Source organism: Mustela lutreola, chromosome 8 (genome assembly GCF_030435805.1).
Source record: "Mustela lutreola isolate mMusLut2 chromosome 8, mMusLut2.pri, whole genome shotgun sequence".
Taxonomy (NCBI): domain Eukaryota; kingdom Metazoa; phylum Chordata; class Mammalia; order Carnivora; family Mustelidae; genus Mustela; species Mustela lutreola.
The window spans coordinates 41,289,606-41,304,715 of NC_081297.1; the positions used below are offsets into that span (position 1 = coordinate 41,289,606).

General features: G+C 42.5%; 1 protein-coding gene across 9 annotated transcripts in view; it reads left to right on the top strand.

Moving 5' to 3' along the window:
- MICAL3 (microtubule associated monooxygenase, calponin and LIM domain containing 3) overlaps window positions 1–15,110 on the top strand; it is a 197,410-nt gene that overhangs the window by 118,202 nt on the left and 64,098 nt on the right. For all 9 annotated transcript variants that reach the window (XM_059184303.1, XM_059184304.1, XM_059184305.1 and 6 more), the window contains 2 exons: window positions 8,562–8,650; window positions 9,644–9,731. In XM_059184303.1, coding sequence (XP_059040286.1) covers window positions 8,562–8,650; window positions 9,644–9,731 — 177 coding nt within the window. The remainder of the gene's footprint in view (window positions 1–8,561; window positions 8,651–9,643; window positions 9,732–15,110) is intronic.

The following is a 15,110-nucleotide window of genomic DNA, read 5'->3' on the forward strand; positions in this document are numbered from 1 at the left end:
AAATAGGTAGCTCTGTCAGAAGGAGCAGTAAAGGAGCCAAAGTGATGAACTGAGAAAAGCCAACTCTTTCCATGATGATACCTGCCTTTTGTAACATTAGTAAAAAGCACCACCTTGTGAGGGAAGAGTTCAGACAGTTACCTAAATAACAAAAGTATATCCTTAGGTATCAGATTTTCTCTGGCACCATTCCACACACACATGTGCTCTTTCGGTAATGCCTTTGACCTCCAAGGATAGGGGTTGGCAGGTGGAGCCCACCAGTGTCTTTTAACTGTCCTTAATGCTCAGGTTATTTTAGTTAGCCTTTTACTGAAGTCTGTCTGGAAAGAAGATTCTTCAAGGTCCAGCCAATAGATCCCCATTGATTGTGTACTCATCTCTGCCACATTCTCTTGAGGATGCAGACAAAAGGTAAAATGTTCCCCAAGGAGCTTACATTCTGATGGGCCTGATAAGACAAGGGCACACGGAGCAACAACAAATGATGAAGAGTATATAATTAAGGGCTCAGAGACAAAATACAGATTCTAACTTTGCAGAAGTTCAAAGGAAGAAGAAATCACTGAAGCTTCCCAGTTTTTAGGAATGACTGAACTGACCTTAGGCTAGACTCTGAGAGACAATAAGTAAATATAAAATGTCTCAGTGGAGGAAGAGAGGGCATGCCAGACAAGAGAACGACAGAATGACAGGAGCACAGATGGGAATGAGCGTGACATTGGGAGCAGATGAGGCAGGCCAGGTTGGTTGAGTGCATTGTTCACACTGGCGGGGAGGACAACAGATCTAAACCAATTCCCCAAATTCTAACCCCAGCCCCTCCACAGAGGACAGGTGAACTAGAGAAAAGAATGGAATTTTAGGGATCCTGAAATTTTAGTCTGTTCTTTATCTACATTACTGTGTGACTCAGAAATCTAACTGAAGCGCCTCAGATAAGAAAAAGACGGGGAAGTCATAGGTCATTTATAGGAGAAAAGAAGTAACCCAGGCACTGTGGTGGCCCCTCTAACACATACCATGTCCTTCCATCCTCACAACAACCCTATACAGTATCACAGTAACCCTATATAGTAACTAGTTACATTTGCAATTTTACAAATCCAGAAAGCAAATTTGGAGAAGTCATAAGTTCCTTGTTCAAGTTCACCCAAAACTAGTAAGTGCTGGTTTACACTAAATGACCTCTGGGATCCCTCCAGGTCAGATGTTCTGGAATTAGTGACTCTGTGCCTGTGTCAGCTCCACACTGGCAAATTGAGAATCATTTCAGCTCTTTTAAAAGGATGCAGTCTGCCCTAAAACTAAGCTCCTCTTTCTCTTGCCAAATACTAGTTTATTTCCAACTGCTTCCAAGTCTTAAGACAATGACTCTAAATCAGACAGTGTTTCAGGTCTTAAACTTCCATCTCAAGGAGAGAAAACCCACTATCTGCTAAGGTGGTCCGAGAAGGGCCAGCATCGGTAGCGACAAGCCTGAAATAGTCCACTGCTCTCTGTCTCTTCGAGTACCAACTGCCCTGATCACCCTTTGCATCTTCCTCCGGGACTACCGGTCTCCCTGCCTCCACCATTGCCTGCTATGGCCTGCTTCCACAAAGCAACTGAGGGATCTTAAAAGATATAAATCAGATCTTTCCAGCCTCCTGCTTTATACCCTTACCATCTGCTGTAGTCCAAATAGAATCCGTTTAGGCTGAGAGCTTTGCTTGTCTACCCCAGCCTACATTTCCTCTCTGCTACCAGCTATCCCCTAGCTCGCTCTACTCCTGCCACATTGGTTTCTTTCCATTTCATAAACCTGATTAGGCTGCTGCTACCTTGGAACTTTGCTCTAGCTGTCTCTTCTCCTGGAATGCACTTCCTCCTAATCTTCACAGGATGGGCTTCTTGTCCTTCACAGCTTCGCTTACATAGTCCCTCCCCAGAGAGGCATTTGCAGACCTCCCAATCTGTGGTACTCATCACTACCTGGTGCTTATTTACACATTTTCAGCTCTTCTGAGCAGAGACTAGTCTGTCTTCTTGACTGAACATTCTCGGTGTTTAGATTAGTACCAGTCCTATGATGGCATTCAGTGAGCTGTTGAATGAATGAGTCATGGCCCATTATGCCTTAATCTTGCCCTTTAGCCATTTGTTTCCTCTAATTTCTTTTTCCAGTCACTCCCATATTTAATTACCAAGATTTAATTTATTTAGACCATCTAAAATCAATGGCTTGGCAGAATCAACCATAATTTGCGGTTAGTTTATAACATTAGTGTGGCCGTATTCACTGATAGAGACGGACATCATAGAGTAGTGACTAAATGTACAGATTTTGGAGCCAGGCTTCCCAGGTTCAAATCTTCTGTGAAGTTCAGAGTGGGGGCACTTGGGGCAGGTTGCTTAACCCTTCTGTGCCTCACCTGGAAAAAGGTGGAGAGTAACAATATCTACCTTATTGTGTTCTGAGGACTAAATGTGTTGGCAGATGTTACAATAGTTATGATATTATCTGGCACACGGTAAATATTAGATAAAATTAGCTCTTTTTGTTATTAATCAAAGAAGCAAAAAGTACCATCAAATTGAGCTTCAGAAAGGGTTTGAGGAGATATTGAGTACCTGCACATAATATGATTTCTCATTTACTTATCTCATTCTATGAGTATTATCTTCATATTCTACGTGAAGAGACATGTTTCAAAGTGCTAAATAGTTCACATGGCTATTGAGTGGTTGAGACAGTATTTAAACTGAGATCTGACTTCAGTGCTCATGTTCCTTCCATCACATGATACTACCTTTTTAGAGAAAACAATTTTCTGGACTTTTCCTGAAAATTAGCTTTTGGTTAGGTTTGGGACTTGCTTTGAAACCTAAACGTCTTTTCTTTATTAATTTAGGATACTCTAGCAGAATTCAGTGAGGACTCCCTGGAGTTCAGCCTATTGAGTTGTATTTTAAAACCTAGGATTCTGGGGCACCTGGGTGGTTCAGTCATTGGGCGTCTGCCTTCGGCTCATGATCTTTGGGTCATGATCCCAGGGTCCTGGGATTGAGCCCTGCATTGGGCTCCCTGCTCAGCAGAAAGCCTGCTTCTCCCTCTCGCACTCCACCAGCTTGTGTTCCCTCTCTTGTGTGTCTCTCTCTGTCAAATAATAAATAAAATCTTAAAAAAATATAATAAAATAAAACCTAGGATTCTACTTTAGTAGAAGAAAGCAAACTAATGCAGGAAAAAAAAATAGAAGAAAGGAATGAAAGTAACTATAACTGTAGTTATCTGATACTGTAATAAAACAAGACTATGCCACCCAGGCACCCCAGGAGCATTCTTTAAAAAGAATAAGGTACAGGCGCCTGGGTGGCTCAGTCAGTTAGTTGAGCATCTGCCTTCAGCTAAAATCATGACCCTGGAGTCCTGGGATTAAATCCCTCATCGGGCTCCCTGCTTGGCAGGGAGTTTGCTTCTCCCTCTGCCCCTTGCCCTACTCATGTTCTCTCTCTCATGCTCTGTCTCTCTCTCAAATAAGTAAAATTTTAAAAAGAAAGACAAAACAGACAAAAAAGTAGTCTGTGATCCAAGCACTAATAAATTCTGTCTTGCCCTTACTAAATTTTATCTTCCCCAAAATTCACAAAAGGGAGAGGTGCCTGGGTGGCTCAGTCAGTTAAGCATCTGCTTTAGGCTTAGGTCATGATCCCAGTGTCCTGGGATCATGCCCAGCATCAGGCTCCCTACTCACTGGAGAGCCTGCTTTTCCTTCTCCCTCTGCCACTCTCCTTACTTAAGCTCTCTCTCTTAAAAATTCTAATAAAAACTTATAAAAATTAAAATCTTTCTTAAAATTCACAAAAGTGAAATGGTTTATTACAGATTATAAGAGATTTTTGTCTAAGCTGAAAAAAATAACTCATAATTCAACAACCCTTGTAGAGAAATCAGTAGTGAGACTGATGGTCCTTTGGCCATCAGTGTTCCTGACAATAGATGTAGTGTCTCTGAGTTCTGGTTGTGTGCCAAGAGCTGATAGGAAATTCTATTTCAGAAAGCATGCTATATAATGAATATTATTTGAAATTATGAAATCCATAAACTACATTTTTCTAAAATATTTAATCAGTGTTGGGAGGCAGGGTACAGGTAAAAGAAGACAGAAGTCAGTTACTTTGAAGGAAAAGAGGAATGATACAGTAATCAGAGCACCAGCTCTGGAAAAGAAAGGCCATCTCACCTTTATTTCTTTTGACTTTTATGTCCTCCCCCTTTTTTCCCTAGATTTATTGAGCTATAGTTGACACATAACAGTATTTAAGTCTGAGGTATACAGTGTGTTGATTTATACTTTTATAAACTGTAAAATTATTACCATCATAGTATTAGGTACCATCTGCATTGTATCACATAGTTCCTAATTCTTTTTTGTGGTGACAATCTTCTCTTTTTTAAAAGATTTGTTTGTTTTGTTTGTTTATTTATTTATTGAGAAAGAGCAAGCAAACAAGCATGCATGTACACACACGTACCCACAGGTCAGTGGGGGAGGGAGAGAGAGAATCTCAAGCAGACACTCCACTCCCTCTAACCACCCCCCCACCACCATGCTCCTCTGAGCATAGAGCCTAGCACAGGGCTCAATCTAACCCTGAGATCACAACCCAAGCCAAAACCAAGAGTTAGATGCCCAAGTGACTGAGCCACTCATGTGCCCCTATGGTGAGAACTTTTAAGGTCCATTTCCTTAGCAACATTCAAGTATATAATACTGTATGATTAACTATAACCACTATGCTGTGCATTGGATCCCTGAGCTTATTAATCTTATAACTGGAAGTTTCTACTCTTTGACCAATATCTCATCATATTCCCCACCCCTTAACCCCTGGCATCCTCCGTTCTGCTCTCTGTTTCTTGGAGTTTGTCTTCTTTAGATTCTTCATTTAAGTGAGGTCACACAGTGTTTGTCTTTCACTGTCTGACTTCACTCAGCATAGTGCCTTCAGGGTCTATCCAAGTTATTAAAAATGACAGGATTTCCTTCTTTCTCATAGCTGGATAATATTCTTTTGTGTCCATGTACCACATCTTTGTTATCCATTCACTCATTGACAGACACTTAAGTTTATTTCTATATTTTGGCCGTTGTAATGCTGTAATGAACATCAGAGTGCAGATAGCTCAATAAGATTCTGATTTTCAGTTTCTTTATCTACCCAGAAGTAGATTTCTTTTGACTTTTATGTCCTTCCCCTTTTTTCATTTATTGAGGAACTTCCATACTGCCGTCTGTAAGGGCCGCACCAGTTTACATTCCCACCAGAAGTTCATGAAGATTCCCTTTTCTCCACACCTTCACTAACACTTAACTCTTCTCTTTTTAATGATGGCCATTATGACTGGTTTGAGGGGATATCCTGTGGTTTTGATTTGCATTTCCCTAATGACTAGTGATGTTGAGCACCTTTTAATCTACCTGTTGGACATTTGCAAGCCTTTTTTGGAAAGCTATCTCTTCAATTCTGCCCATTTTTTAAAATCAGGTTGTTAGTTTTTTTGTTGTTGAGTCGTAGGAGTTCTTTATATATTTGGATATTAACCACTTGTTGGATATATGATTTGAATTTTCTCTCATTCTGTAAGGAGAAATACTGCCTTTTCATTTTGTTGATTGTTTCCTTAACTGTGCAGAAGCTTTTTATTTTGATGTAGTCCCACTTGTAGAGATTTTACTTCTATTGCTTGTGCTTTTGCTGTCATATCTAAGAAATCATTCCTGAAACCAGTGTCAAGTTTCTTTTCCCGTTTTCTTGTGGTTTTGTGGTTTCAGGCCTTACACTTAAATCTTTAATCCATTTCAAGTTCGTTTTTGTAAGCGGTATAATATAGAGATACACTTACATTCTTCTGCATGTGGTTGTCCAGTTTTCCCAACACCATTTATAGAAGAGACCATCCTTGTCCCATCAAGTATGCTTGGCTCTTTTCTCAAACTGGGGTTTATTTCTGCATGTTCCATTGGTCTGTGTGTCTGTTTTTATGCCAATAAAAACATGTTGATTACTATAGCTTTGTGATAGAGTTTGAAATCAAGAATTATGATGCTTCTGGCTTTGTTCTCAATATTGCCTTAGCTGTTGAGGGTCTTTTGTAGCTCCATATAAATTTTAAGATTTTTTTCTACCTCTGTGAAAAATGGCCTTGGAATTTTGATGGAAATTGCATTGAATCTCTAGATGGTTTGGGGTATTATGGACATTTTAATATTAATTCATCCAGTCCACAAACATGGATATTTTTCCATTTGTTTGTGTCCTCTTCAGTCTCTCTTATCAAGGTCTTGTAGTTTTCAGTGTGTTGATCTTTTACTTCCTTGATTACATTTATTCCTAAGTATTTTATTTTTTTGATGCTAGTGTGAAAGAGATTGTTCTCTTTACTTTTTCAGATATTTGGTTGTTAATGTGTAGAAACAATTGCTTTCTTTGTGTTGATTTTTTATCCTGCAATTTTACTGAGTTATTGATTAGTTCTGGTGGTATTTTGCTGGGGTCTAGGCTAGGATTTTCTACATACAAGATCATATCATCCTCAAACAAAGACAGTTTTATTCTTTCCTTTCTTACTTGGATGCCTTTTATTTCTTTCTCTTACATGATTACTCCGGCTAGGACTTTTAGCACTTTGTTGAATAGGAGTGGTGAGAATGGGCATCCTTGTGTTCCAAATCTGAGAGGAAAGGTTTTCAGCCCTTCAGCTTTGAGAATGATGTTGGCTATGGGTTTGTTGTATATGGTCTTTATTGTACTGAGGTGTGTGTTACTTCTATAACCCAGTCTGTTGAGTGTTTTTATCATGAAAAGGTGTTACACTTTGTCAAATGCTTTTTCTGCATCTGTTGAGATCACATGGTTTTTATCTTTCATTCTGTTCATGTGGTATATCACGTTTACTGATCTGTGTGTATTCAAACGTCCTTGTATTCCAGGGATAAATCCCACTTTGTTGTGGTGAGTGATTGTTTTACTGTGCTGCCGAACTGGGTTTGCTAGTATTTTGTTGAGAATTTTTGCATCTGTGTTCATCAGGGATATTTGTCTGTGATTTTCTTGTTGTGTCCTTATCTATTGTGGTATCAGGGTAATGCTTTCATTGTAAAATAAGTTTGGGAGTATTCCTTCCTGTTTGATATTTTGGAAGAGTTTGAGAAAGATTGCTGTTAATTGTTCTTTAAATATTCGGTGGAATTCACCAGTGAAGCCATCTGGTCCTGAACTTTTCTGTTTGGGAAGGATTTTGATTACTGATTCACTCTCCTCACTCAGTATTGGTCTATTCAGATCTTCTCTGTCTTCATGATTTTGTCTTGGTATGTTATATGTTTTTAGAACTCTGTTCATTTCTTATAGGTTATCCAGCTTTTGGTGTATAATTATACATAGTAGCTTCTCACAATCCTTTGTATTTCTGTGGTATCAGTTGTAATGCCTCCTCTTTCATTGCTGATTTTACTTTTTTGAGTCTTCTGTTTTCTGAATTAGTATAGTAAAGTCTTGTGAATTTTGCTTATCTTTTCAAAAAGCCAGCCCTTAGTTTCCATCAATCTTTTTTCCTGATTTTCTGGTTAGTTTCTCTTATTTTAACTTTGAGAACAAGAAAGTTCATTTGTCAAAGGAGTAACCTCTGCAAATGAAAAGGATAAATGGGATTACTTCTGTTTCAACAGTTTCTATAGTAGGGTCTATCCTTTAATTTTCATAAGCCTTGGCTCTTTAAAGTGGGAGTAAGGAAAGAGCCAGGAAAAAAATGACCCTTTGTGACTGACTCCCACTACCGGTGTCATGGGAAAAGCCAAGATCATTGTTTTTCAAACTTTAGACCACACCTGCAAAAGAAAATGCATGTTTCATTAGGGCTCAGTAAACACATATAGACACAACTAAAAGCTGTCGGGACTGATACTTAACTCTGATTAGGCTGCTGTGCACTTGACTGCCTGTTACTGCTTCATTCTATTCGTAGTCCATCGCAGGATTGTTTGGTTTGGTTTGGTATTGTTTTTTAATGCTGGTTGTGACCCACTATGGGGTCATAAGGCTGGCTTGTGGATGGTTGCAGCAGAGGGGGTCCTGTCAGAGCCAGTGCTCCATGCTGCCCCACCCCCTGCAGCCTTCACGCCTCCACCCTGCGCTTATGTTCATTCTTGGTTTCCCCAGAAATGCTACTCCCAGCTTTCCATGTGACCACATCTTTGTTCTGCACACACTGCCACTTTGTTCACTGGCCCTGCCATGCAAGCTTCACATCTTTCCTCTGGACGCTGATTGGGTGATAGCTCAATGGCCTTCACATATCCAAAAGAAATCCCCTCCCCCTTCAGGCAAAGGGGAGAGGAGGGCTGAAATCAAAGTTTATGGGGAGGGTTTGGCCTCCCTGGACAAGAAGCCTAGGCAGTGGTGACAGTAACCTGTGGCTAGAGGAGATAGACAGGAGTGTGCTGAGACAAAGGAATCAAGTTCAGAATTAAGAGTCTCGCTCACTTCCTTTTCCCCCTGCGTCTTGCTGCCTACAGGTAAATTCTACTGCAAACCACACTACTGTTATCGACTCTCCGGCTCCGCACAGAGGAAGAGACCGGCAGTGGCTCCTCTCTCTGGAAAGGTAATGGTGATCCATCAGTAGGTGGGGGAAAAGCAGCAGGTGCATTTTAGCATGGTGACAGGTGAGGGTGTGGTTAGCTGGGCCTGCGAAACAGCCACTAACTTGCCCTTCTTGTGAATGGGAAGGGCCTGAGAGACGGTCACAGTCCAATTGGGGAGGAAACCCACTTTTCAAGTATAATCTTGATACTGCATTTCACTAAGGTGATGTTCCATCCACCACCTGAGTTGGATTTATTTGAGAGATTGTGTTAGGCCCTCCTTTTTACACTCTATAAAGAAGACTTCAGGGCGCCTGGGTGGCTCAGTGGGTTAAGCCGCTGCCTTCAGCTCAGGTCATGATCTCAGGGTCCTGGGATCGAGTCCCACATCGGGCTCTCTGCTCAGCAGGGAGCCTGCTTCCTCCTCTCTCTCTCTGACTACTTGTGATCTCTCTCTGTCAAATACATAAAATCTTTGAAAAAAAAAAAGAAAAGAAGACTTCAGTCATTGTAAAAAGCCTCCTTCTGAGAGAAGGACACCCTGCAAAGGAACTTGGCTGTAAATAATCTGCTCTGCTGGTCAATTCCTTTCACTTTCTTTATTCTGTGAATTACTTATCTAAGTTCCTTTATCCTTCTTACTTTTTTCTCTCTTTTTTTTTTTTTTTGACCGAGAGTAGCTCCTCCACTTGTCATTGTCCAAGTGAACCGGCTATTCCCTTCATAACAAGATGTTCCCTTGTCAGCATGCAGGCTGACTAACCCGTCCTGGAGGGGCTTTTGTTGACTGCAGAGGGACCTGTGGGGAAGGGAAACTTATTCCAAGATGGACCTAGATTTTGACTCCTGGTGATTTCTCCATGAATTATGTCCTGGGTTTTTAAAGAAAGACTGTGAGAAATACGGTCTGGATTGACTGGTGAGAGCAGCGAACTAGCCAGGCAGGGGCCATTGTCTTCTGAGATTTGAGTGCTTCGGTCAGTCACTCTTCTTCTTCTCGTGGACTTTCCTAGGAAGCCAGAGAAGCCCTACAGGATGGCCCCACTGTGGACACAAGTGGACAGGCCAGCACCATCGCCAGCCCTGCTGAGAGAACTCCAGGTAGCCTCACTTCCTTGTTTGGCTGGGTGGTGCGTCACTCTCTCGGCCTCTGTGACAAGGCCAAGGGGATGAGCCAGCACCTCCAAAGCAACATTTCTTCGATTGGGCATCAAGTGGCCCAAAACCCTTTGGACTCCTTTTTCATGTGCCAGCTGCTTGCATTCGGAGTCCCCTTTCTCTATGGCCTGTCGGAGGTGCTGGTACAAATCAGAGGGGAGTTTCACTTGCAGGCCGTGAGCCAGTAGGGGCGCCATCTGGTAAGCGGGATCACCTGAACTTCAGGAATGTCTGTTCACAACCTCAGAGTATTGTTGCCAGAGCTTGGGAGGCTGCCCACACCTCTTAAGTGTGTCTTAACACTGAGGTGGTTGGTCCAGGCCCTGCCCAGATAGACAGGAATTCAGAACAGACTGCTTGCCAGAGTCTCAGGGCCTTCTTATTTTGGACTCCTTGGACAGCATGGAATTGTAATAAGGCCACATGATCTAGATTTATGTTCACCTAAACTTGAAATTCTTGCATCCTGTCCCCTATTTGGGTATCTACATAAGCTGACACTATACTTCTATTTGATGTGTAACCACTATAGGCCATGCCCTGTCCTAATCACTTTGGGGCATTTGAACTTGTAATGAGGACCAAACCCTAATTTGTTCAATTTCCCCTAATCATTTCCTTGTGTCAGGAAGTGAATGACACTATCCCTACCTCTGAAAACGTTTATTCTGGTTTTCAGCTCATGGGCTCATGGACATTAGGCTTATTGTGAAGAATTGTAGTTTTTCCCTTAAAATTGCCTCTCTCTCTGCTCCATGTCAAGCCAGCCCATGAGATATGTCCCCAGTTCCACAAACTGCTGGAACTGGTCCCAGTACCCCCCAGTGAAGCCACAGACTGTATACAATCCAGGGTCTTCGTGTAGGTGAGAGAGGAAGTCAGTGGGCCATGTTTCTGCTTCTCACACCTTCTGTGTCTTTCACAACAGATAGAGCTCAAGCAGCCATTTACAAACTTGAAAATTACCATATAAAAACTAAAGATCATCCCAATTTCTAATGCTAGAACCTGTGGAGCAGGAGTTGGCAGTGAAATTTCCATAATGGGAAAAGAGAATGATCCACTCCACTTTCAGATGACAGGTTTTCAGAGTTGCTTCCCTCCCTGTGCTTAAGAATTAGAGAAAGGGAGAATGTGCCCAGGGAGGGCAGTGATTTGGAGGGTAAGACCCAGCAAACCCCAGCTGAGCTAGGTGAATTCAGCTTCTGCTCCCATGTGTGCCCTTTTTAAAATCTGGGGAAGCTTTTTTTTTTTTTTTTTTTCCGGGAAGCTTTTTAAGTGCCCTGCAATTTGGACCAACATTTTATAGCAATGTTTAAGCCACAAATGACTTTGAAATGTATAGCTTCAAAGCCCTTTACAATCTGTCTTTTCCATGAAATGCTGGCAGCCTTTTGCAGTTGACACTCTCAGAGCACCAGGGGGAAGTACTGGTAGCGAAGACAGAGTCTTCAACTGTGGGGTCTAGAATGTGCATTTGACCAGGTGAGAACACCCTCTCATCAATCTGGGCCTTGTTCCAGCAGAGATGGATTTCCCAAGGAACTTGGCTACTCAGTAAAACAACTCAGAGAAATGAAACTTTCCTTTTGGGTATCAAGTACAGAACATTCTTTTTAAAAAAATCTAAACACAATGAAGTTCAGGTTGTTTCTGAGCATGCCAAGTTTGTTCACTTTCCCATGTGGTTCAGTTTGCCATTCTTACTGTCTAGTTTGAAAGCGTAATGGATTTAGAGTTGCTATAGAGAAGAATATTCTGTAAAGCAAGGAGAGAAGGTAAGAGTCTGACAGTGTCATTAAAGACTCAGCCAAGAAAGAATCAAGTCCCTGAGGATGTCTCAGCCCCTATGGTTCATGATTCTGAAGGTGACTTGCCTGTTCTAGCACAAGGGGTTCAAGTTGTGCATCCCAAAGGAAACCCTGCTCGAACCCTAACATGAATGAGGCACGCACTGTCCTCCCACTTGAAGGCAGCTGAGGGTTAATGGGGTTCAGTTCGTATCTGCCTCTGGGGACTTTTGGAAATGACAGTGCTGAGTCTGAACGTGCTCCAAAGCCCCAGCACTTCCCCTATGAGGTATCTAATTCTTGCTAGCCTCTATAGAAAAGGAACAGAATTATGGGTGGTATTTTATAGTTGGCATGAAGTAGGTTTCTTTTTTTCTTTTGATAGGGATGTCTTTCTCTAAATCCCACACTAAACCTTTGATTGATTTGGGATTTCCTTTTGAAAAGCTTCAGAAAAACTCAGGTATTTCAGGGTTTCAGAATATGTCCTTGATAAGTCATTAACCCAGATCCATGGTACATCTCCTCTCCTGTACTATAGACAAGAAGAAGCTGCGAATGAATGAACTTGATTTCACTGTGTATAAATAGGCCATCCTCCTAGATGCATATCCTCCAGAAGGCAGAGCTGGAAAAGCTATGGCCAAAGCTGGCACTTAAGCCTACTGTGCATTATCTCTGGGCCACCTCTGTATTTGTGGCAATGCCTTCTTTTCCCTTATGTGCTTGTCCCCTTATGCCAAAATTACTGCTGTTGCCAAAAAATCCCAGACAACTCACAAGTTGAAAGAACCTATTCCAGCCTGCTTTGCAGTGTTGTCTCTCTCTGATAACCTAATCTGTAACTGCTGCTAATTTAGTGTTTGGAGGAGGACATGGTTTACAGTACTGTTGTATATATTGTGCTTTTAATATAGAAACCCTCCTTTCTGTTCCCCAAATCTGTAAATGCTTTTTTTCCAAGATTCTTCTACTTAACTACTATAAATTAATGGACCTGGCACAGATTTTCTACCCTGGCCTCCTGGTACCTACTCTGACTTTAAGTAAAGTTGGGAAAACAACAGGTAGAGAAAAAAAAATCCCAAATTATATATTTTCTCCTTGGACATAAGACCCTCAATTGCAGAATCCCCTTTACATTTCATATAGAGAATAATAAAAAATGAAACATAAAGATTATGGGGAATCATAAGGGAAGAGAAGAAAGCTTTTCTTGTAGTACAGGTTAGAGAGTGGGATGGAAAGGACGATCTTAACTTGAAAAGCTGCCTAATAATTAACAAGAGGCAAGCATCTGCTCCCTGTCCCTAGACAGCCCTTGTATGATCACTTTTAAGTTCTATAGTTTGGGTGCTAAATGGACCAGAATAGCCATGCGATACAAGGAATGTCATGCAATCCTGGGGTTCCTGCCTGTCAGGACGAAGTTAGAGAGTCTCACTGCTTCCCAAGCCCTCTTCCCTTATAGGCATTTCTGGAAAACCTCTCAGTAGAGCAAAGAGAATTGTGCAGTCCAGCGTAACTCCCCAGCCCTCCCCCAAGAGTCATAGTTTGATGGTAATGTGCAAATATTTATACATATACACATGTATGTTTATATAGGTATAATTTCATAAGACAAGTAGATATTTATCTATCATGGCCTAAATAATTATAACCATACTAATGAAGCTGTTTCTGAAGCTTCTTTTTCCTGGGTTCTGGAAACCAAGGGAGCTTTTACAATGGGGAATCATGCCACTGGCCTGGCTTAGAGTCAGGTCAGGGTTTGGAGGGAACAGAGCAGGCCAGCACATGTGTGGAGGTGGAGACTTTGGGGACAGGGCATGGGTATCTCAGAAAAGGAGCAGTACCCGGCCCCAACCTCAGAAAGTTGACTTACAAGCAGACTAGGAAAGCAGGGGTTCTGTTGCTCATGGACTACCACAGAGAGGCAGACCCCCTGCCACTCCCGTTTTGCTTCCAGGCTTCTCTATCAGTTCCCCTGGCTTAGTTACTGCAGCTTCCTTCTGTCTCTTGGTGTTTGGTGTGTCTCTGTAGGGAAGTGGATCGTTCTTAGTCCCTCCTAAATGGGCCTCAGCATGGCCTGGAATGCCCGCCCAGTGGATTAAGGGCTTCCCTTTTTTCTGGGCCATTCAGCTTGAGGGTGGAGGTCAGGATAGAGGTGGGGGGTGGCAGCCAGCCGGTTCCCACGGCCGTGGTACAAAGAGGCCATAGCGAGGGAGGATGCACTGTGCCAAGGAACACATCACCTGTCTGCTTCTGGCCTTCCCTGTAGCCTTTACGTTTGCCCTTGTTTTTAATCTGTGCTGTGAGTTTTTGGTGTGTTTCTTTGTGAGTTTTTTAATTTAATTGTGTAACTTTGTTTTTGCCATTACTGTGAAACTAAGGTGTTGTGCTTTTAATTTTTTTTAACAAATGTTACCATTCTTATTTAAGAGAATAAATTCCAAACAATCTTCGGGTTTCTGAGTTTTTCTTTTCCTTCCCTTTCTCCTGTTTGGAGGGTGGGAAAGGGGTTAGCTTAGGCAGATCTCAAGAGTGGGCCTGAAGGCCATTGTGCCTAAGGACTGTCGCTTCTGAGGTAGAGTCAGGAGAGAGTGTGGATGTAGTAAAAATGGGGGAATGGGGTGTTTACACCTAAAATACAGATGGTCGTTAACAGAAGGGCCTCTGTCCATGGGGGTTGGCATGGTGGAAGACATTTTGTTCTGTAGCAGCTGCAGGTAGAAGAGACCGAAAAGGTGCCACCTGTGCCCCATAGGCAGGCAGGCAGCATGAGGGACTTGAGGGCTAGAGCAGGTGGAGGGATAGAAATTCATGTGGAGCCCATGTCTGCCATGGGGACACGGAACCAGAAGCTTGCCCTTCCTGTTCCTGCCTCTGGCAGGCCACTTGGGGAACTGGGAGCAGTTATGTGTCTCTCCTCTGCTTTGAGGCTTTTGCCTAAGGCACAGTGACCTCACTCCTGGTGACACTGAAGGTTTTCTGTTCTCTCCAACTGATGTCCCTCTCATGCTGTCTCTGCTGTCACCTGCACACTGAGCTAGGATATCCAGTTCTGCTTAGCCACTCACCCTCAAGCCAGGAGAGATGAGCCTGTTGCCTTCTCCCACACATTGCTCTGACCTTAGCAGTGGTTGCTTCTTGTGTCGTGTTAGCACGCCAGCCACAGTGGCACAGCCCAGCTTTGGTGCCACATTGGGCCAAAAAAGGGCACCAGGTAGGGGAGCACTCCGCACCAACTCTGCTCCCACTGACTCTAGGAAATTGGGTATCTATTGTTAAAAAGGCTGCGGAGCCTCCTCTACTCAGAAGCAGCCCACTTAGGACTCTGGGTTCTCAGGCTTACCCACAGAATAGAGAAACCGAGTGCTGGGTTCTCTTGATATCTAGATTATCAGATTCCCCTGTCAGGGAGGGTCTGTATCCTTCCATAGCTTCCAGTTCTGTCAGAACACTGTTTGTACCATTTTAATCCTCAAAGCATTCCTGCAACAGAGAATTTGAGCCCTCATTCCCACTCCCC